Source organism: Eleutherodactylus coqui, chromosome 3 (genome assembly GCF_035609145.1).
Source record: "Eleutherodactylus coqui strain aEleCoq1 chromosome 3, aEleCoq1.hap1, whole genome shotgun sequence".
NCBI classification, from domain to species: domain Eukaryota; kingdom Metazoa; phylum Chordata; class Amphibia; order Anura; family Eleutherodactylidae; genus Eleutherodactylus; species Eleutherodactylus coqui.
Window position 1 is genome coordinate 44,581,178 of NC_089839.1, and position 23,974 is coordinate 44,605,151.

Consider the following 23,974-nt stretch of genomic DNA (forward strand, 5'->3'; position numbering starts at 1 on the left):
TGTGGGGTTACCGTGGATCAACCGTAACGCATATGGGCACCTTAAAAAAAAGTCAGGAGCCTACTGAAGGTTCCCAGAGCTGCCATGCACAGATGCCCGTGGCGGTGCTTGATAGGCAACATAAAAAATTGCTATATACTGCAGTACTGAATTATTGCAGTATATAGCAGAGGAAATCAAATGATCGCAAGTTCAAGTTCCCTGTGGAAGTGTAAAAAAATCTTACTGAATCGAGTTTTTTTCACAGTAATTAAAAAAAAATTAAATATCAAAAATTCCTCCCCCCTTTCCAGTTTTGCCATAAGAAAATCTAAATATATTTTTTTTAAAACTCCACATATTAAAAGTCAAAATAGAATTTAATTGATTTGAATGGGTTCGTGCACATTTACCGTTTTTGCACGCACGGCAAAAAAAAATAGAACCTGCTTTACTTTTGAACGCATTTGCGCACCAAGGGTCCCCATAAAAGTCTATGGGAGGCGCGCAAAGATGCGCAATTCCGCTGGAAGAAGAAAAAAAAGCACACCTGGGACTCATTAGGCCTTTTAATAAAGGGTGGTGTTCGTCCGCCGCACGCAAATGAACGTACCACAGGTGCGCAGAAAGTACAGTAAAATACACCTAAAAGCCTCGTACGCAGCACTAATACGTTGCACTGAGGCGTGCGCAAAAGTGCATGTGAAGGCGCTCTTGCAGTAACAAAAAAGTGGTACCAAGTTCCCTTTAATGGCAGCAATGACGCAGTCATGTAGGGCTTAGTAACCGGTTGCCAGGGCAACAGGTTCACTGTTTATACATGAGCTCTGCAGCCATGATAATCAGCGCTGCGGATCCCAAGCGTTCCTTCGCTGTCTATCGCGACATGCCGGCTGCACAGCCCGCCCCTCCGCCTCTCAGGTGCCCTCACACAGTTACACGTCTCTCCCCGCTACCAACACAATGATGGCGAACTGAAGAGCACTAGCGGCTACTGCGCATGCCCCCAAAATCCCAATCCAGGCCTCAGCAGCAGAGCGCCGATCGATCTACGTCGTCCTGGCTGGAGTTGTGTACTCGGGGCGCGGCTAGTAGGGCCTGTAGAGTTGCTGGCTGAAGCAGTGGTCGGCGGTAGAGCCGGAGTGACCGCCGTGTAGTGACGCTGAGCGCTGTACTGAGGTAGGTACGTCACTACGTGTGTGTATACAGCCCAGCAGCACATCACTAGTACTTACCTGCAGCTGTAAGTGGCACCCCAGCAGCTTCAGCCCAGAACTTGACCCAGACAAAGTTGTCTGTAGATATATAGTCATGGGAACAGATAATACCGTACGGCGGGGCGCGGCGGGCGAGGAGATGGCCCGTTTAGGCTTGGTGCGCACAATGAAAATTTTCGCGCTGAAATTGAATCAAATTTGCGCTCAATCTGCCTCCTACGTACGGGAATGCGGTTTTTGTAATTCGGACCCCATAAACGTCTACGGGAAGGCGGTACGGAGCCGGAATACGGCGCCGGCGCCCGTCCTGATCTGTAGTCCGTCAACCCAAACGTATTCTCTGCTACGGATTTCCCGCAGCTCGCGGTGGGTTTTAAACCCCTCATCCAAAGAGGTGAAACACGTAGCTGTAATTAGCGCACCGCGGTTTTAAAATCCGCGGTCAATTTACGCTGCGAATTAATTACGCAGAACGCGGATGACCTCTACTTGGCCGCTACTGTCATACGGCGGGGATTTTGCGCAAGCAAATCTGCAGTGGAAAGTGCAGTGTATACGTGCGAACACACTCGTAGGCCGGATTTACGCAGGCGAGTTGCGTCAAATTGCGGTATGGATGGACCTCGCGCCGGAAAATAACATGTTCATTCACATGAGGATGCAAGATAGAAAAATCCTATTTTGGCGCAATCCTCCGTTAGTTCATTGCACGGTATTTGCAGGTAAACGCGAATTTCATTTGCGTGCGATACGAGTTTTCTGTTTTTACTACTTAAACGGCGTGCGATATTTATTTTTTCACGCGCTTGACATGTGGCACAGTGCGATTTACGTTTTTCTTGCAAAACGCATTTCAGGAAAAATCACTGATTTAGGGCTCACGTCCGCAGCCATGTTTTCACCGCGTATCACGTGCGCGGTGAATGGAGTCAGTAGGAGTCAATGGACGTTCGTTGATCCGTGCTCACTGGCGTGTAGATATGCAAGAGAAATACATCGCATGCGCTATTTCTCGGCATACCGCGCTGCTCACCGTGGAAGGGCCGCGGGACGGACGGATTTCATTGACTTCAATGGGAAACCGCACAGAGTGGAGCAGGAAGCGGCGGGTCTCCACAGGAGGCGATGGGCGGTATCTGCTGTGAATCCGTGGGGCAGCCGCCGGCCCGGGAGTCCGCACATCAAATCCACCCAAATACCAAGCGGTAAATGCTATTAAAAAAAAATTATAAAACTTTTTTTTTTTTTTTTGTTCATTTCGTCTCCCCAAAAAAAATAAAAGTGATCAAAAAAGCCATAAATACCCCAGAAGTATGCCAATAAAAACTCCAGCTCGCCCCGCAGTAAACACGCCCCCACAAAGCTCCGGCCGTGGGAAAATAAAAAAGTTACCAGACTTTAAAAGAAAAATAATTTCCAAAGAAAGGCCGCCTGCAGACGGGCGGGTCGGATCCGGCGGTGAGGATTCTCGCCACGGGACCCGACCTGAGCGCCTGCAGGGACCAGCGCGTACTCACCCGCGGGTCCGGCTGTTTGATGTGCTGGCTTGCCGGGCAGCCGGCGCATGCGCAGACCGGAGCCGGCGGCGGGTGAGTGACTTTTCTATTTTCAGAAATAGAACATGCCGCGGTTTGTTCTCCCGCGCGAGATTTCACACGGCCAAACCGCGGCCGTCTGCATGGGATTCCGTTTGTTAACGCAATCCTATGCAGGCTTCCAGCAGCGGAAATCCTGACGCGGAATTTACGCTCGTGTGCAGGCGCCCAAAAGGGGTTTTATTGTGGAAAAACCTAAAAAATAATATATATCGTTTATATTCTTGTTGTACCAACATGCTGTTAAAAAAACAAAAAAATAAAGTGGCAAAATTGATGTTTTCTCTCTCTGCCCTCCAAAAAAAAATGTAATAAAAGTTATACGTGCCACAAACGAGCCCTCGGACGGCCATGTGGATGGAATATTAAAAAGGTTAAGGCTTTTGAAATGTGCAAATGAAAATCTCCAAATAAATGACTGCGTCCCTAGAACCAATATAGGCCATGCCACTAAGGGGTTAAAGGGGTTCTCTCGGACTTACAGTTGATAACTTATCCTCAGGTTGGTCATTAGTAGTAGATTGTTGGGGGTTGCCAATCATCTGCTTGCTGAGCCAGCAGTTAGTGCAGATGGCGGTGGAAATAGTGCTGTCCGTATTGCAGTGGCCAGGTTTGGTACTGCAGCTGCCATTGTTTGTTCAGACATCTACACCCCTGTGTCCTGGAGCACAGGACCGAGAGGCTGGGCGATGCTGGTGGAGTATGTCCAGTGACTTCTCGGAGGAGGAAGATAATCCCTTTCTCTTCTACAAGTTCACCTCTTTGCCAAGCAAACAAGCGCCCATGAAATCCTTTGTTCCGAAGAGCCGACTGCTTGCCAGAATATATGTGTCTTAGTGTTTGCGCCAGCAGCTGGCGGCCGGCCAACTTAAAGAGTGCGACTCTGAGCAAACTCCTGCAAGCGTCTCCTTCAGGTAGGGCTCGTACCCAGATCACTGGTTATCCCCTATCCACAGAACTGGGGGTAACGTGCTGATCGGTGGGGGTCACACAGCAGAAGCCCCTGCCATCTCAAGAGCAGGGGTCCTGTGTCCTCCTCCCTGTGGGGTTACTGCAGAAGGGAACACGAGGCCCCATTTCTCAAGATCAGCAGGGGTTTTAGCGGTGAGACCCCCAGTCCTGTGGATAGGCAATAATTGGTAATCTCGGTATTAGTCCTTTAACCCCTTAGTGACGGCCAATACTCCTTTTTTACTGACCTTACTAATGGGCTTTTAACCCGCGTATACATCTTGACTAGTAACGGCCAGGCTCCTGCTCTAACTGCCAGATGTGGAGAAACCTCAGATCTTGGCAGATTAACCATTTATATGCCACTAGCAACTACAGCATTTAAGCAGATGACTGGGAATAGGGTGTTCCTTCTCTCACACATCGGCACACCACAGTGCGATTGCAAGGTACCAAGAGATTCCCATGTCAGCTGAAAGCCTGGCAAAGGCCTCCATGTCTGCCCTGTAACGCTGCCTATTAGGCCCCGCCCCCTGCAGAGTGTAATAGGCTGCTTTCATAGTCCCAGTAGAATGCACTACATAAGTAATGCAGTGCAGTAATGCGATCGAACTAACTTGCCGTCAGGACCGTGCCCATATGTTGTCGGGAGTGCATACAGGCACATAGGGCCATTCACACTACTGAGGCACCTTATGAGTTGGTGTGATGAAACTCACTCAGATTGATTTTCTGGGTGATTTGGAATCCAGGCCCCGGTTGGTCGATCACTTTGGTTTCCGTTGATGCGTTATTTTGTTCCCAACGAATTACATGATTTATAACAGTAAATTCATTGAGATGTGTGATTTTAAGGGATTTTAATCTATTTATGCCCTATCCTCAGGACAGGTAATCAATAGTAGATCAGCAGTCTGTTACCCAGGACCACTGCTGAATTGCTGTTCGCCAGGCCGGTGAACTTGTGCACTGAACAAATTTGGCAGGAAGCAGACAGCTCCGTTCCCAATGCAGTGGCCATGCTTGGTGTTGCAGGCACAGCTACTATTGAAATTAATGGGATCTTGGCCTGCAATACCAAGCATGACCACTTCAGTAAGAACGGAGCTGTCTGCTTACTGTCAAAACCAGCTTGGTGCACAAGCATTCTGGGCTCTGCAAACAGCTGTTCAGTGGGGATCCTGGCCGATTGACTTTCACCGGTCTACTATTGATGACCTGTCCTAAGGATAGAGAATAAATAGTCTACAACCGGACAACTCCTTTAAGTGTTCCCTTAGTTTCTTTGAGTCGTGTATATACTACAGAGCAGAAAGTGCAAACCGCATGTGGATCCCCAGTAACTGGTCTTCTGCGGGATCTACTGCTGCTACAGTAGTACATCCATAGCGTTTGGTAAGATGTGCTCCCTTCTTCTTTAACCCTTGTTTGTCTCTTAGGAACACAATGACGTGCCACAAGACCCACACATCCTATGTTTTCTGTTATCTGGTTTCTGCAGTATTAATATTGTCCACGGTAGCAGAGGACCATGCGCATCCAAAAGTGGAGGAGAGAGCGCCCACTGGCAGCCATTTTGATAAAAATGTGGTACATGATAAAGAGTAAGTAGATTGCCCTGAAATAAACATTTGACCTTAAAGGGGTTATTCCACAAAAATAATTTATGCCCTATTAAGTAGGATACTTATTAGAGTCGGACTGCTGAAATGCCCACCAGTCGTAAGAACGGGGGTCTTGGACGTCTGCGAATGAATGAATGGAGTGGAGGACACTTGTGCGCTCTACTTTTCCATTCATTTCAATGGGACTGCTGGAGATAGTCGGTGGTGCTTGAACTCTATCTCCAGCAGTCACATTCAAATGAATGGAACAGAGGTGCACATGTGGGACCACCACTCTATGCCGTCGGGGAGACCTTTGTGACCCCCTGTTCTAGTGATTGCTGGGGTTCCCAACAGTTGGACTCCCATCATACAAATAATTATTCCCTATCTTGTGGATAGGAAATAACCTTTAAACATTTTAAAGTTCCTGTACAGTCACATGACAAAAAAATGTATATAGACAATACCTGCTATTATTTCATAATACCTGTTGTTTCATTCAGTGTTTACTCCTTGGCTCCTTTTTTTTTTTTCTCTTTTTTTTTTTTCTCCGCTCCATTAGGGCAGGCCTCTAATTTGGGAAAACAGTTTAGCTACAGTGACTACAGGTAGTCTGGAGTAGTCTGTCCCATCATTGGTTCAGGGAGACACACCTCTGTCTCATCGTAGGTTCAGGGAGACGCACCTCTGTCTCATCGTTGGTTCAGGGAGGCGCACCTGTGTCTCATCATTGGTTCAGGGAGACGCACCTGTGTCTCATTGTTGGTTCAGGGAGGCGCACCTGTGTCTCATTGTTGGTTCAGGGAGGCGCACCTCTGTTTCATCGTTGGTTCAGGGAGACACACCTCTGTCTCATCGTAGGTTCAGGGAGGCGCACCTCTGTCCCATCATTGGTTCAGGGAGACACACCTCTGTCTCATCGTAGGTTCAGGGAGGCGCACCTCTGTCTCATCGTAGGTTCAGGGAGGCGCACCTCTGTCTCATCGTTGGCTCAGGGAGGCGCACCTCTGTCTCATCGTTGGCTCAGGGAGGCGCACCTCTGTCTCATCGTTGGCTCAGGGAGGCGCACCTCTGTCTCATCGTTGGCTCAGGGAGGCGCACCTCTGTCTCATCGTTGGCTCAGGGAGGCGCACCTCTGTCTCATCGTTGGCTCAGGGAGGCACACCTCTGTCTCATCGTTGGCTCAGGGAGGCGCACCTCTGTCTCATCGTTGGCTCAGGGAGGCGCACCTCTGTCTCATCGTTGGCTCAGGGAGGCGCACCTCTGTCTCATCGTTGGCTCAGGGAGGCGCACCTCTGTCTCATCGTTGGCTCAGGGAGGCGCACCTCTGTCTCATCGTTGGCTCAGGGAGGCGCACCTCTGTCTCATCGTTGGCTCAGGGAGGCGCACCTCTGTCTCATCGTTGGCTCAGGGAGGCGCGCCTCTGTCCCATCGTTGGTTCAGGCTGCTGCTTTCTCCTCTACCTGCAGTTCTGCCTCCTCTGATTGGCTGCTGGGTATAAACGCAGGTCTATCACATGAGCACCGTGAATCAGAGTACAGAGAGATGATTCCTGATCCAGCAAAGGCAGAATGATTAGAAAGAACAGATCACAAAGGGCCCTTTTTCATGGGACGACCTGCTTGGTGCAGATGCCTGATAAGTCGTCCAAATGGTGATTATTCTTGTGCTTTTGTATAAGAATGATCACTGCTGGTGACTGTGTTTTTCGCAGGGGTGTTCCGACTCGCCCACCCAGTTTCGCGGGGGTCACTGCTGGGGCACAGGGTCTGATTACATTGTGAGATCTCGCAGTTTGAATCCGACCCGGCCCTGTGCAGGCGGCCATGCTCTGATCAATAATCAGATTCTCGCTAGATCGCAGGAATCTGAACGAATTATCGGCCTATTTAAAAGGGCCCTAAATCGCAGTGAGTTAAAAGCTGATTATCAGGTAACTCGCGCATCTACTTGGGTCCATAAGCCTTTGGGCTCAAACAGACAAGCATGTTTTTCCATGTCGGATTTTCCCGTATGCATAACACGGAGAATAGAACCCATGGGTTTCAATATGTTCATCCTCTCTTCTTTTTGTTTGCGCCCATTATATTCCAAGGTGCAAAAAAAATAGTACCTGCTCAATCTTGTGCGTGTTTGTGCACCAAAGAGCCCCATAGAGGTCTGTGGGAGGTGCTCAAACACGCACATCCGCACGCGTGGGAATGCGCTAAACACAGCACATACCCACGGTCACCGCCACCGCGTCCGGCTAATTAGCCATTTAAATCAGCACAAAATGTACTCGTTCACTTAGCAAAAACAAATTGCGCAGGACCGAGCATATTGCGTAACACGATCGTTTGCTGAAGCCCTTAGGCCAAGTAAGGGAAGTTCTGCAGTACGTTTTAGCATATGTTCACATCAGGTATAAACACCGTGAAAAATCCAAACAGTGACCGCATATTGGAATAGATTTTCCAAAATCCCTCATCTGCACACGCTGCGAAGAACATCTGCAGCGTTAAGCGACACTTACGGCGGATTCAGACGAACGCTGGTTTCTCCCCTTATGTGGCGGTGATAACCACGGACACATAACGAGCCAAACAAAACTACTCATTTCAGTGGGATTTCAGTGTTTCGTTTTCACTAGCTTTTTTCTTGGCCGTTAATTGTACGGCGGAGAGAAGGTAGGACCTGCCCTATCCATGCGTGAAAAATCGGGCGATGCCTATCTTACCGCGGTTATTTTCAAACTCTGGCGCAAAGTTTGAAAAGCTGGCGAAGGGGAAGGGAAGCCCCTTGTTCAGGCGCACCTACACTCCGTGCCGGTGAGCATAGTCGCGTTCACGCTCGTCTGAATAAGCCCTTAGTGTGAATTTCCTATTTATGGCATCTCAATTCGTACTGCAGATTTTCACAGCGGATTTGACGCTTTGCAACACAGCGGGGGATTCCACGGGAAATTCAAAGCACAATTTTTAGTTCACACACAGATTCGTTGCAGATTTTTTTGTAGTAAAAATCCGTCTTGTACGGACGTACCGTAAATGCTCGAAATTCTATGTGATGTATCGGACCTTCATGGGGTTGTCGCTTTTGACAACTCCTATCCATGCAGCTTATTAGGGCCTCTTGCATTTTTTTTGTTGTTTGGCTTTTTTAAAATACTTTAGTACTTTGCTGCTCATAAATTACGATCCAAACTATTTCCTCCATGTACAGTAATGAGGCAGAGATGAGTCCGGCATATTAATTATTCTTCTGTTACCACTCCCTGTCGCCTTGATTATCTGGTCTTACAAGGTCCTGTGTTCTCCACAAATCCCACACCCGTGCCTTGTCTGTGAGATGTGGCGCAGAGTAGCGCCGGGGGAGTTTTGGCCGCTTGTGATGGCGCTTAAACTCTATGACTTTATTAGACGTTGCTGATGCCTCCTCCGGGCGCATGCGCAAGTGAACGATGAAGTCAACTGGATCCTAAGCTACCCCTGCACCTGAGCCACATGTTGCAGACACAGGGGGAAAAGTTTTGATATCAGGATTTCTGGTTAATGCAATGGTATTAAAAAAAACAACCCTCTCTATGCCCTACCCACATATAGTAGCCGCCTAAGGCTGCTTGTCCATGGGCGATTGTTCATTACGTTCCCCGCAGCGATAATCCGGCCGCAGGTAACGCAGTGAACGCTTTCCACAGCCTTGCTATGGAAAGCGCAGCTCCAGCGTCCACAAGCAGAGAGTCATAGCAATTCTCCGCTTACGGGATCTAAATCGCGCCATGCCGCGATTCTTCGCGGTGAGCCTATCTGTCAGATAGGCTCACTGCAGAGATCTGACAGCTCTCCCCCACGATGGAATATCACTGGCGATATTCTGCAACGGCCATTGACAGGGGGTCTAAATCCTGGTGACAGGTTCCCTTTAATCTTTTAGTGCACAAATCAACAACCTGTGAGCTGTACAGATAATGAACCAGCAGGGGCTCCTGGATGATGGGAGCTCAGAGCAAAGTGTATGTGGTTCTATGTCTAGATGCTGCAAGTAAAGCAAGTCCTTTTCAGAGTTGCATATCGTATGTACGTATAGACAGTAAGCCTACTTTTGTGCCCAACAGCCTTCCCAACACAGGAGATAGTCATTCACAGAATGGAGGCAGAGCGGGCCGGAAATCTCTTCCTGCTGCCTCCAGTCAGAATAAACAGGCAGTCGGTCATAGATGAATGACTGTCTGTTTACACGGAGACCATAGTCGCTTGGTTTTTAGGTGAGCTGAACGCCAAGAGACTTCGAAAAGTAAGTTATTCTCGCTGACTCGGGATGACATAATTGCTCTTTTAAGTGATTACTCGTGACCATGCAAAAGTTCCCTCAAGTTATGTTCAAACTTCGGTTACGGGAATTGGCTGTTATAGATGCAGGTAGCAATCACTCGACAATGGTGGCCATGAGCTAGAGTTGGAGCATCTTTAATGTATTGTTATCCCCTTTTTCCCCTCAGCCACATAATGGAGCACTTGGAAGGAGTAGTTGAGAAGTCAGAAGTAGAAATGTCCCCTCAGGAGCTGCAGCTTCATTATTTCAAGATGCACGACTACGATGGCAACAACTTATTGGACGGCCTCGAGCTGGCAACGGCAATTTCCCATGTGCATAAAGAGGTCTGTGATCAAAATCGTAAGACTTTACATGAATGTCCGCTGAATCTGACAACCATCTAACGTGTATGAGGACGTCCCAACCGTCCCTTGTCAACAGTTGTCAGAAAAGAAATATAGGGCATTGCATGACATGTCGCCATAATACAGCGGTCCATAGTGACATCACCTGTGAGAGCCACGATTGGTTGCCACAGATAGGTAATGCTTCATCGGTATGTGCAACATGTCAATACTGGGGCAAAACTGGTGGATGGTCCAAACCTTTTATGGACCTGTGACCCATCGTTTTCATATAGGCTACACCCCCAAATGCCCAGGTAGTGCACCTGTTTCCAAAAAGTAATTCAGACCTTAGACTTGGGCCTCATGTCCACGGGCGGATCTGATTTGCAGAATCCGTGCGCATGATTCCCAAATCAAGCCGCCCATAGAGAAGCATGGGCCGTCCGCAACTTAATTAAGGCACGCGGATTTGTTTTGTGCGCTTTTTGGTCCGGAAAGCAAATCATAGCATGCTCCACTTTGCTGCGGTTCCCACACGGATGGGTTCCATTGAAGTCAATGGAAGCCCTCTGATCCGCCCGCAGCTGACACTGCGGATAGGGAGCGGATCCTGCAGCAAAGCAGGAGATTTAAAAGATCTCTACTGCACATGTCTGACGGCGAGCCGCGAGGACCATGCACAGTATAGCGAACCTGGAAGTAGCGTTTTTTAGTGTGGATTTGTCTGCAGACATGGAGGCGTACAGAGAAAAAAACGCCACGGAAACGTCCAAAGAATTTAAATGCTGCATCTTCGAAAACCGCGACGCAGCAACAATTCTGCAGTGCGGAAAGATTCCGTTCTGTGAGAACAGCTGTTTGCCAATAGACATTGACTTTGGCTTGCACTGTAAACGCAGCTGTTTTTTCTTCCTGCGGATCTTCAATGGCAATTCCGCTCCATGTGAACCTAGCCTTAAAGTGTAAAAGGAGCTTTCCACTATCCATACCGCCCATGTGAAAAAGTAAGTGCACCCTAAATGTAAGCAGGAACAGACCGCATGCAGTACACAAGCTCATCCCATCTCTGTGTGTTTCTTCTAGGGGGGTAACGATCCAACGCAGACCGTCTCCGAGCAAGAAATCATCACCATGGTGGACGAAGTGCTGCTGGATGATGATAAGAATAAGGACGGCTTCATTGATTATGCAGAATTTGCTAATTCGATGCAATAAAGACTTTTTTGCAGATGGATATTTTCTCTCCTGAATGTGATTGTTCACCGTTTCCATCTCTGGGGTTTATCGTTCTGTACCGCAGAGTCGTCTGTATTTTGTTGTGGGGTCACCATTCTGATTTCCTTTGGTCGTTAATTTGTGATCAGTTTATGCAAATTAATGATGTACCACGATTATTATAGGAGATCTCTTATTTATCTAGATGGTTTATATTAAAGCTCCTTCAATGTGTTTTAAAATACATATCTATTTCTTAAAGGGCAATCATTCATGATATGGCTATATCACCCCACCCCCTTCCCAAGAATATATAAGTGAGCTAGTGTTACCTTGGTTAGTTATTCCTTTCTCTCCGAAACACTTGGAGTCCTCAAATGGTCATGTGATCTCAATTCTCAGATTTGCATAGGGGTTATAATGTCTGAAACTAGTCCATTTCTGAGTTTGAGTGACGCCATTACAATATCCCTATTGTAGAAACTGTATCTCCTATTACAGTTACTGTTGATGACCACACTGTGTCTGTCACACAGTTATAATAGAGGAGATCACAGATCATTCTCCCTTACTTTATACTTAAGCTCTGTAGCTTTTTTAGGTGAATGTAGAAGGTAATGATAATTAAACTGTCCTCCCAGCAGGCAGAAATGGTATAGCCATAGATTTGTTAGCTGGCTATGATAGAAATGTATCAAAACCATACAGAGCATCACAACTTTCTGTGTAGCTGCAGACTTAGCAGAGTGTCCATGCTGACCCCTGTCCACCATTGAAAGAACCTGCAATGGGCACCTGAGCATCAGAACTGGACCATGGAGGAATGAAAGAATTATCTTTTCTTCTGTGGATGGCCGGATCTTTGGGCTTCGCTTTTTGATTAAGAAATAGCACCTGGATGCACTATGAGACTAGCCGGTGGAGGCAGTCTGATGCTATGGACAATGTTTCCTGGGAAACCTTGAGTCTTGAGTTCATGTAAACCTGACAAGTTAGGGGGCAGGAAATGGTTAAAACCAACAAGTTAAATTATACTACTTGGTTCGTCATCGCCGCCCTCATTTTCATTACAAGTTTGTGTTTACAAACTGCAACAATGACGTATCCATATACACTAGTGACCACTGCAGCCAGTCATTGACCGCTACAGTCTTAAGCTGTACACCCTTGAGTCCAGTGATTGGCTTCAAGGGTCAGGTGTATACGGCACATCACTGCTGTAACCATAGTAGATGCAAGCGGCAATGAGGATAAGAGCAGCTGCACTGAATCAGAATGGTGTATATTGGTGTCCGGGATTTTTGCCTTCCTCTGGATCAACACTGTAGGATTAGGTTGTCTTCACACCAAGAGTATTCACTGCTAAATGGAGAAAACTGGCACAACCCCGCAGGGGGTCTATTTGCACCTTTGCATTTCAAAGGTTGAAATCTGTTGTCAAAATCCACGGCATATTTCAAACATCTAGTCTAATGCAGGCCCAGTGTTATTCTGTAGGGGTGCTCACAGATATTCTGCACAGATGGCTTCCTGTACTTTGTACGATGCGACATGTTCGCTCAGATGCCGTTGTACTCTTCCATAGAAGCATTGCATTCAGGGCTTCCAGGAGGCCGTAAAGTGTGATATATGCCACCCAGCCAGAGAATAATAACTGCAATATGGTGGGCAATGCACAACCCAACCAGGTGATGGACCCTCAGAGCTATAAAATACGTATCCGCTTCCATTTATAGAATGGTCCGTGAGTAAAGCCACACATGCCTGGCTGGGCACCATAGTCGTATGAATGGAATATGATGGTTTTTTGTCAAGCCCTTTACATACGTACGGCGGTGTACCTGGCAAAGAAAGAGCAGACATTCCTGTACATGCTATTTATTGTGAGCGTTATGTCAACTAAGTTGTAAAAATCGGTCATAACAATAGTGAATCATATAATAGCAGGCAAAACGGAGTTACAATTGCAGCTTCTAAAACCAATGGGATTGTCCACTCTTGTCTGCAGCTAAAGGCGGCTTTACACGGGACAACTAATGTCGGATTAATCAAAATAGTCGCTAAAACGTACGAATGACTGTTGTGTCTTTCTATACGGCGCAATTGTTCTTCACTTCGCTCAATTTCACATTGTTGGGAGAATTTAGAAGAGCCAAACTATCAGCTGGGCCGCGTGAGGTTCTTTGGGTTTGAAATTTCCACCCCTCCCCAACACAAACTCGTTGGTTGCAAAGTCCTTGAACACACACGGATACGCACAAGCGGCGATTAGGTGAACGCTCGCTGTTGTGAGAGGCTGTGTAGCACTGCCTGTTCCGTTGAAGGCCAAACCGGTGAGAGTCTGCAGCAGCGAGCGTTCTTTCGAAGACCTGCATGGACTGTTCATACGAGGATCACTCTCATGTATTTATGCGTTTTCAGGAGCCAATCAGCGTAAAGTGGGTTAAATGTTCAAAAACTAAAGGCAGGAGCCAATCAGTGTTCGGTGGGAGGAGCATGGCAAAGGCCTGTTTACCTTCATGCAAAGTTGTTGGAAGGCGATTACCTGTGTACACCAGACGATACTCAATCAACCAGTGATTATTTGTAGTTGAGCTAAAACGAAGCGACTAGTGAATACATTCTTGCTCGTCACCCGGTAGGTGTCCGTGAGTATGTGCAATATTCACTCTATCGACCAATTAATTGGATGATAGTCGTCCAGTGTAAAGCCACCTTAAGGCTACATCCACAATGACGTTGGCCAAGACGTAGGTCACGAGATTGAAGAATGCAGTATAGCCCTGCGGTCCTCTAATATAAGTCAGGGCGGTCATGGTGCAGTTTGGTACTTGTGAACCAGGTTGGCCTCTATTAGATTAGGTCAATACCAGGCTCCATGCCATCCTAGGTCGTGTGACCCGTATCCTAGCCAACGTCACCATGTTGCCCTAGCCTAAATCAAGCGTAATAACTGTACAAGGAATGCAAAAATGTAACATGCCCTGTGGTTCTGCTCCTTGCCATTTTCAAGATCTGTTTTTGTCAGTGAATGGACACAGTTGCTTTTCATGTCCTGCTCACACAGCTGCATGTTGTTACAGTGTATTAGTAATGCTTCATATGGTCGCAATTTTTTGACGCGGCTAAATTGGCTGCGTATATACCTTCGTGTGAATAAGGCCTTAGGGAGGCTTCACACCCAGCTTTGGAATTTCCGCAGCATTTACTGTTCTAACCATGTGACTTATTTCTGGAGACTTTCTTCAAAAAGGTGAAGATCCTTGTTGATAAATCTAGCTACATGAGAAGAGATACAGATACATTGTCTGCCCACCCTGCCAGAATTAATAAACCACCTCCATCAGGTCTCATTTATCACAATAGCAGGAACTGTCCATATTATCCATAGCGACCAATCAGAACACAGCTTTCATTTATTAAACAGCAATCGAAAAATGAAAGCTGCATAGTGATTGGTTTCTACGGACGGTAAACTAATTTAAAAAACAATTAGACCTGTATGGTATTTACTCACTGGCAGCAAGTAGAGATCTTGAAAATGTTGAGGGAGTGAAACAAAAAAATATATTAGAAAGTTGCATAACATAATAGCTACATTTTGTAAGACTTGAAGACCCCTTTGAGGGGTTTTATCGGATCATGGCTCAATGTAAGGCCTAAGCTATATATCTGAATAGTGATAAATTTGTCATTTTTGGGTATCAAGCATAATCTATAGCAGAGCTGCTCATAAATGTGAATAGCAGCCGGTTAAAGTTCAGCACAAGCGAAAGTCTGCCATTAAATTCCTAAAAAGTGCAGTTCATCACAGGTGAGTTCGGTTAGGTGGTTACGTAAAAGTTTGAAAGCAGGTAACACCCCCATTCTTAATCTAAAGCATATTAGCCTTGCCTGTTAATAGTGGTTAAAGGGGTTATCTAGGACTTGAATGTTGATGATCAAGCCTTAGCATGGGGTTGATATCAGATTGGTGGGGGTCCAACTCTTGGCACCACCATCAATCAGTTCTTTGAAGGGGCTGTGGCAATCGGTTGAGCGATGTGGCCTCTTCTTTGGCTTGTAGCATCGTGTTCATCGGTTACATGACCTTCCTGCAGTTCAGTCCCTTTCAAGTCAATACCAAGCATAGTCGCTGCTCGATGTTTGGTGCTGTCCTTGGGGAGACCACAGCCCCTTCAAAAAGGGTGCTGGAGTTGGACCTCCACCAGTCTGCAGGTCTTGAATAACATCCTTCGACGGAGCATTCTGGGTTTTGCAATATATCTCATTAAACATTTACTCAAGTCCATAGTGTTCTTGTCAAAAGATGGACAAGGTTTAACTCCAGTGACTGGATGGATCTAATGCAGCCATCGGTGCTAAAGTAATCATGGATGATGATAATCCAGTACTTGGGGAATTGATGGACCTGAGTGAATTGTACCAATCGTCATGCTGGCGGGAGGGAGGGGCAGCAGATGGTAAATGAGGGTGTGTGCTCGAACACATGAACTGGCCAACAGATGATGGCGGCTGATAAGCTGTGGGGGCCATTGACGTGAAGCGCGGAATGTGGTTTAGTGTGTGGGGGTACTGATACTGACGGGTCGCGGGGGACATAGAACATACTCCAGGCATTAGGCTGCTGCACGTAATCATGCCACCTGCTGTCATGGATTTCTGGTTCGTCCTTTCATGTTTGCGATGTTTTGCTCTTCGGTTTTGGAACCATACCTGTAATATATGGAAATTAGATGTAAAGTAAATGCTTATCGGTGAACGCCATTTTATGTTCTGTTTTTTAGCTGGTTCCAGAATTCCGTGCCGATTTATTCCCATTGGTACAGTATCAAGTGGCATCCCAAAAAACGCGGTCAGGGCAGCTGCATGCACTACTGGTTAAGTTAATAAAATGGAGATCGTAACGGAAAGGAAGTGAATGGAAGTACTTCTGTTTTTTCAAAACCAATTGAAATCAATGGGGAAAAAACAGAAACAGCCAGATGGAATTCAAATGGAAATGACAATTGCCCTAAAAAAGATCGAACATTGTTTGCGGGCACATAGAAGGACACTATCACTGTGAAGGAGGCACATAGGAGGGCACTATTCCTGTGGAAGGGGCACATAGAAGGGCACTATCACTGCAAGGGGCACACGGGAATTATTACTGTATGGGAGAAGCAGGGGGAACATAATTCTTGGGTTTACACCCTTGATCTCTTAAGACCCTAACACCACCCTTGGCTCCTAGTACTGCGATGGGTCACTTAAGACCACATGACATTTTTTATGCATATTTTATGTGAAATCTGTGCCGATTCTATATCAAATCAATAACAAAATCCACATCTGCTCTCTCATTAGTTTAATGAGTACCAATGCTGTAATGTATACTTGAAATCCACATGTGGAAGAAAAAGTAGTGAAATGTCACTTCTTAATGCATCCGATATCCATGCGTGAATCTGTAGCTCTAACAAATGAAAATCTGCGGCAGCCACTCGGATTTCTGATGCGGATTTTCTTTGAACGTAGTTTTATATGAACATAAGAGCCTAAAGGCCCATTTACACGGAACGATGAGCGATCATTTTGCATAAACTATTAAGTAGCTACTCAGCTACTTAAGAGCAATTAAGTGTGCAAATGAAGCCTTAGCTGAAAGCAGTTAATAGCCAGAGGGCTCTTATCTGCTTTCAGCTCCTTTGTTCTCCGTCAGGAAACAATGCTATCAGCACTCCCCGTGGAGAACTGCTGATAAGGCTGAACGACGATTTTTAGGTTGACCTGAATTTAACGATCAGCTAGCAGTGCACGATGGGCGCACATTTAGACACAACAATTATCGCTCAAATGATCGCTTTTTTAGCGATTTTTGAGCGATCATCGTTCCATGTAAATGGGCCTTAAGAGATCCAGCGAAACAGCAGAAAGTTACAGATGCAATGTCACCTGCAGCCATGAAAAGAAGTTGCACCAGGATCCGTGAGCCTTTAGGCTGCCTGTCCACGGGCGGGTTTTCATTGTGTTCCCCGCAGCGATAATCCGGCCGTGGGGAATGCAGTGAAAGCTCTCATAGTGTTGCTATGGAGAGCGCTTCCCCCCTGTCCACGAGTGGACAATCATTGCGATTCTTCGCTCACGGCCGGCAAATCGCAGCATGCTGTGATTTGCTGCGATTCTCCGCGGTCAGGCTGAAAACGGAGACCCGGCTCCTGCTCCCAGGCAGCGGTATCCCGCGGCGGTTCTCTGCCGCGGGATACCGCAACGCCCGTGGACAGGCAGCCTTAAGCTGCATCCCTAGGCTCAGACTACGGTTACATTACAGCATGAACAGCCGAGAACTGTGCCGAGGTACTATTTGGCGCGGTTTCAAATTGATTGTTAAATGATTGCATAATTTTGCAGGTAAACGGCAGCTTTACTTGCAGCCATTAACAATCATTATACAAACTGTGCCAAAATGCTTACTGTGCAGTTTTCAGGTACATCATGGTTGCCCAGAAGCCATACTATGGGCATTACCCTCAGCTGTCCAGATCTGGACTCCACTATATCTTTGCCCCCGGGGTGCAGAAAAACCTAGCTACACCATCATTAATTCATTCTTATTGCTATCGCTGCAGACCGTTATAACATTCACCTGTATCCTTGCTTCATTCAGCTTGGTGATCTTTGCCAGTTCCTCACGGCAGTATATATCAGGATAGTGATTCTTGCTAAAAGCTGCCTCCAAATGCTCCAGCTGCTCTTGACTAAACGTTGTGCGGTGTCTACGTCGCGTGGGAGTTGGATAATGGGGTGGAATATGTCTGTTCGATGATAGTAGTGCACCGCCATCTACGCCGGAGACATCTGTAAACCCCTTATAGGAACCATCGATGTCTAAAAGTGAAGAGAGAATCTAATTTATCAGTGTAAAGTACTTATATATCACATGTAAACTCCTGTTACATAGTAGTCCGCACTCCGCTGCCTTTATATACAGTGATACTGATTTCCCCATATAAAGGTCCGCTCTTCTAGGAGGATTTTCCTGACATTTTCTTAGTTGGTCCTTAAAGATCTTCCAGCACATCAAAGGGATCTGATTGTTAGAAGGTGTCAGTCAGGAGAAGGGGAACCAAAACATCTCCAAGACATTACATATATCAGGAGACACCGTGAAGATGTCAGCAAGAAGTGAATTAAATGCCCTTTACCTAAGGCGTTATGCACGTGGCACAGCCGTATTATGTAGTTGTAGGCATTCCATGTGCTGTTATGTAGCGCCTCCAGTTTGTTCATGTTTTTTTTTTTTTTAATTAGGGTTCTAGGATCCCTGATTTTAAAAAGATATCGACAAACTGGAGCAAGTTCAGAGAAGAGCTACCAAGATGGTGAGCGGTCTGCAAATCATGTCCTATGGGGAATGGTTAGAGAATCTGGGAATGTTTAGCTTGCAAAAAAGAAGGCTGAGAGGAGACTTAATGGCTGTCTACAAATATCTGAAGGGCTGTCACAGTACAGAGGGATCAGCCCAATTCTCATTTGTACAAGAAAGACTAGAAGCAATGGGATGAAACTGAAAGGGAGGAGACACAGATTAGATATTAGACAGTGAGGGGGATCAGTGAGTGGAACAAGTTGCCACGGGAGGAGGTGAGTTCCTCTTCAATAGAATTGTTCAAAAAGAGGCTGGACAGACATCTGTCTGGGATGATTTAGTGAACCGGCACTGAGCAGGGGGTCGGGCCCGATGACCCTGGAGGTCCCTTCCAACTCTATGATTCTATGGCATTGTATTCTCCCCTAGAAGAAATACTTCCAGCAGTGGATAGGAGCTGTGAGTACGCTTTAGATTTTTATCTTTAACTATTTCATGCCTTCACCAAAAATTTTCATTGATTTGGAAAAGCCTTTTAAGGACTCCAATCTCTCAGGATACAAAATTAATAAATTCTTGCAGCAACCAATAAAAAAAACACTTTATTTTAAACGTATGTATTTCTTAACATGAAAGCCTGCAAATAACAAATGGTATTTGTGACAGTCATCCCGTAAGAAATGTGTATGCTAAATGTATATAGTTTTACATCTCATAGGAGCCCAAGGGTGAGGGATGGCCAGCAGATAACATCTGTCATCTTGCCATATGTTAAGCTATGAGAAAAGTTTAAGGGATTCTCCAGGACTTTTACTTCTAATGACTTATCCTCCGGATAGGTCATTAACTCCTTAATGACACAGGACATACATTTGGGGTTTGATTGGAATCGGAAGCTAAACTTGCTCCACAAAATGCACCATCTGATGGTGTTACAGTACACTTCAGAAGTGATCAAACGATCGTAACTTCAAGTTCCCTATGTGGACTAAAAAAAAAGATGTAAAAATAACAAAAAAAAGTTTTTACTTATTATAAAAAATAAAAGATACTAAAAGTTAAAAAAACTTTTCCTACACACACATAAAAAAATATATTTAATTTTATATATATATATAAGTCTAATAAAATGAAGAAAACATATTTGGTATTGCTGTGCCTGGAGGAGTCTGATCTATCAAAGTAATTTTATTATCCTGCATGGTGAATGTTGTCCAAAACAAAAGACAAAACTCCAGAATTGTGCTTTTTTTGGTCACCCAGTCTTCAAGAAAAAATGTAATAAAAGGCAATCAAAAATTCATACATACTGCAAAATTGTAGCAATGGAAACTACAAGATGTCCTGCTGCAAAAACAAGTCCTCATGCAACTATGTCAATAAAAAAATTAAAAAATTTATGGCGGTCAGAAGATGCCAGCAGAAATTTTTTAAGTGTTTTTCGAAAGATATTTTCTTTTCTTTAAAGCAGTACAGCAAAAAAAAAATGTTATGATGCTTCAAAAGTAGAGTCTAATACCCGGAAATGAAAATGGAAAAAAAGCGCTTAAGGGTTTAATTATACTTCCGGCCCTGATCACTGATGACGATCTGTGGCCCTGCTGCACTGATAAGGGGCCAGTTAATCAGTGGAGATCCTTAGCTGCAGACCCCCACTGATCAACTATGGATGACTTGTCCTGAGGATAGGTCATCAATAGTAAAAGTTCTGGAATATCCCTTTAAGAGAGCACACTTCTGTAGGTGATGGACTGTGAAAGAGGTGTAAGCTGAGATGCTCTGGGATGTGTTAATGGAGAACAGGAGGCACATACACTATTCTTGCACAGAGAGCCTCATCTGTATGTATCCATCCCTGGTGTGATGGTAATGTTTTATGAACATCAGGTAGTAATAACTTAAAGGGGTATTCCCAAAAATACCCAAAGGATAGGTGATAAAAGTCTGTACCTGAAAACGAGGACATGGGACCCACCAATCCTGAGAATGGAAGTTCTGTGCCCCCTCAACTTCTCAATGTGGGCTCACTGCACCCCATGCAGTGAGGGGGAGACTGAATGGAGTAGTGGTTACACATGTGCGGTGCCGCTCCATTCATCTTCAATGGGACAGCCGGAGATAGCAGAGCTCTTGTACTAGGCTATTTCAGTCATTGAATCTCCACATCACTGCGGGGAGGTGCTGTGAACCCATAGTGGGGAGGAGTGGGGTAAAAAAAGCAAATCTGAAAGAAGTTGAATATGTAATATCCGGTAAGCTAAACTAGCTCATCATTGATACATATCGTTATTTATGACCTCAAACTTGTTATATTAATTGCATAATTATTTAGAAATAGCAGATTTGTATCAAATTGACAAAAATAAGTGAACAGAAACTAAAAGTTGATGAATCGGGAGCCAAAACGAATATTTACTCTTCATCGATTTCTTTCTATGCAGAACTGTAATGAGTTTTTTTGACTCCTTGGGTTTCTCTAGTAGAGAAGAATGCCACATAAAATGCCAACGACGGGACAGGTCACAATGCATCAATGTGACATCTGGCTGTGGAGGTAACACACGGTAGTGTGAAGGATCTTGTTCACATGCACACCTATATGTTGTTATAGTATGAGGCCTGATGACCGTATTACAGATACATGGTGATGGATATTGCAGCGCCATCCTGGACCTTCCTGCTCCACTGATTTATGACAATAGTTTGTATATATTGCAGACTCAGACCGCATGCACACGGGCGATTTTATCAGACGGGTTCTGTACGTTGCAAACTCACACGAAAAGAGAACCCATTATTATTTGCACTCTATCTATTTATATGGGCAATTTCTTCTTCGCAGTATCACTACAAGATCAACAAAATTACAGCCTGTTCTATTTTTTGGGCAATTTTGCCTATTTTTTACTATGGGAGTAAAAAAATAATTGCATCGGATCTGCATGCAGATGTGATTTTCCATGTGAGTGCAATGTGATTTTTATTTTTCCTATAGAAATAACAATCAAATTTCATGTCCGTGAAAAATGCACATGATAATCGCATTTTTAAGATCGCATAAGAAAGATGCATTTTTCTTTCAAAACGCATCGCACTCACATTCAAAATCACATGTGTGCAAGTGCAATATCATTGCGAGGTTCTCTGACCAACATCGCACTCACCGATGTAAATACGACTTTATATGTACTTATTACATCCAGGGGAGCCTCTGACCTGCATCTAGAGGTTATAATATTAAGTGGAGACAACATATAATGAGGGTTTTGAATCCGAGTAAATCTGAGCAGCGTAGTGGGAAGGGAGGGGGTGAGGTATGGGGAGCAATAGATATGACATAGAGCTAAGAGATAGATATTAGATAGATAGATAGATAGATAGATATGAGATAGATGGATAGATAGATAGATAGATAGATAGATAGATAGATAGATAGATAGATAGATAGATAGATAGATAGATATGAGATAGAAAGATAGATAGATATGAGATAGATAGATAGATAGATAGATATGAGATAGATGGATAGATAGATATGAGATAGATAGATAGATAGATATGAGATAGATGGATAGATAGATATGAGATAGATAGATAGATAGATATGAGATAGATGGATAGATAGATATGAGATAGATAGATAGATAGATAGATATGAGATAGAAAGATAGATAGATATGAGATAGGTAGATAGATAGATAGATAGATAGATAGATAGATAGATAGATAGATAGATAGATAGATAGATAGATAGATAGATAGATAGATAGATATGGGATAGATAGATATGAGATAGAGAGATAGATAGAGAATTAGATAGATAGATAGATATGAGATAGATAGATAGATACGAGATAGATAGATACATAGATAGATAGATATAGATATTAGATGAATAGATAGATGAGATAGATAGATATAGATATTAGATAAATAGATATGAGAGATAGATAGCTAGATATAGATATTAGATGAATAGATAGATGAGATAGATAGATATAGATATTAGATAAATAGATAGATATGAGAGAGATAGATATGAGATAGATAGATAGATAGATAGATAGAAATGAGATAGATAGATAGATAGATAGATATGAGATAGATAGATAGATAGAAATGAAATAGATAGATAGATGAGATAGATAGATATAGATATTAGATAAATAGATAGATATGAGAGATAGATAGATAGATAGATAGATATAGATATTAGATGAATAGATAGATAGATGAGATAGATACAGATATTAGATAAATAGATAGATATGATATATAGATAGATAGATAGAAATGAAATAGATATTTGGTTATGCCAGTAAAGCCTATTTGAGTTTGACAGATAGATAGATAAAACAATACATGCAATAAACAGATTGACATACAAATATGATAAATGGCAAAAAGAAAATTATAGATAGATAGATAGTTGAAGTTATTTCTTTGATACCTGGATGTGAGCTCCACTTACCCGCTGTTGATGTCACTGCAGCAATCTCCGTGTAGACTTCGTGGTAGTCTGTACATTTCTTTTTGGAGGCTTTAATTCTTGCATCTTCCATCTTCCGGCTGATTTATCTGGTGTCCTACGAGGTCCAGTTGCTGGAGGTTTGGTCGTCGCACTGGTGCAGCTCCTGCTTTTTTTCCCACAATTTTAAGTTATCAGGTGTGATGTCATCCCAAGCCTTGTCTGATGAGTCCTCCAATCCCATCCATCCCCTGCTAATTACATAGAGCTGCAGGCTAATCAGGGAAGGAGAGAACAGGCCCCGGCTCAACCTCTGACCTGACGGAGACATTGACTGCAGGAGGCCGGGAGCCTCTACCCATTGTAAGGTGCATACAGTTTGGATAATAGACATCCCTGACTGTGGGTGGCATGAGGGAAGTGGACAAAGAGAAGCGAAGATTGCTTTTTGTATTCTCTTAAGACGCAACATATTGAAAAAGTTAGCAGAGTTTTGACCTTACACGGAGTTTACAATATTATTACACATGTGCTACCTACAACTTGTTATAATCACACTTTCCGGGCAAATTCATCTAGAAGTGTTTTGTGCAGACAGACATGCTTAATAGCATGCAGATCATCCTTTCTTATAGGGGTTTTGTGGGATAAAATTAGGATCTGCATGCTTTTCCATAAAAGGCGCCCCTCTTGTACATGGCTGTGTCTGGTATTACAGCATAGTACCACTAGTGGGTAGTGACCACATATCAAAGGGGGACATTTTTCACCATAACAGTATTATTTGTGAAAAAATCACTAGCTAGCCAGCAACCTACTACTGTACACTGATGAGGGGCAAACCCCCCAAACATTCTGTCTGTACATGGTTCTCTTTTCCTTCTGGCTTTTATTCCCAGTCATTGTTACAAGACCTGTTAAAAGGTCAGACATTGACTTGCAGGAATA

The 23,974-nt window shown here is 44.5% G+C and overlaps 2 protein-coding genes across 4 annotated transcripts; one reads left to right on the top strand and one right to left on the bottom strand.

Annotated features, from left to right (window-relative positions):
- The first annotated feature begins 1,003 nt into the window (after positions 1–1,003).
- Positions 1,004–11,226, top strand: MCFD2 (multiple coagulation factor deficiency 2, ER cargo receptor complex subunit). Of its 3 annotated transcripts, none has more exons than XM_066595538.1 (4): positions 1,004–1,158; positions 5,182–5,346; positions 9,830–9,989; positions 11,076–11,226. In XM_066595538.1, exons 2-4 carry the CDS (start codon positions 5,189–5,191, stop codon positions 11,205–11,207), a joined length of 450 nt encoding a protein of 149 aa, XP_066451635.1. In that variant the 5' UTR covers positions 1,004–1,158; positions 5,182–5,188; the 3' UTR covers positions 11,208–11,226. The 3 variants fall into 3 exon arrangements, with proteins under 3 accessions (XP_066451635.1, XP_066451637.1, XP_066451638.1); XM_066595540.1 differs by having other exon boundaries at positions 1,059–1,162; XM_066595541.1 differs by having other exon boundaries at positions 1,061–1,158; positions 5,244–5,346.
- Positions 11,227–15,527: 4,301 nt separating this feature from the next.
- LOC136619729 (homeobox protein unc-42-like) lies at positions 15,528–23,120 on the bottom strand. The gene is made up of 3 exons (XM_066594488.1): positions 23,030–23,120; positions 17,836–18,077; positions 15,528–15,923 (listed from the first exon to the last, which is right to left on the bottom strand). Exons 1-3 carry the CDS (start codon positions 23,118–23,120, stop codon positions 15,528–15,530), a joined length of 729 nt encoding a protein of 242 aa, XP_066450585.1.
- Between the last annotated feature and the right edge of the window lie 854 nt (positions 23,121–23,974).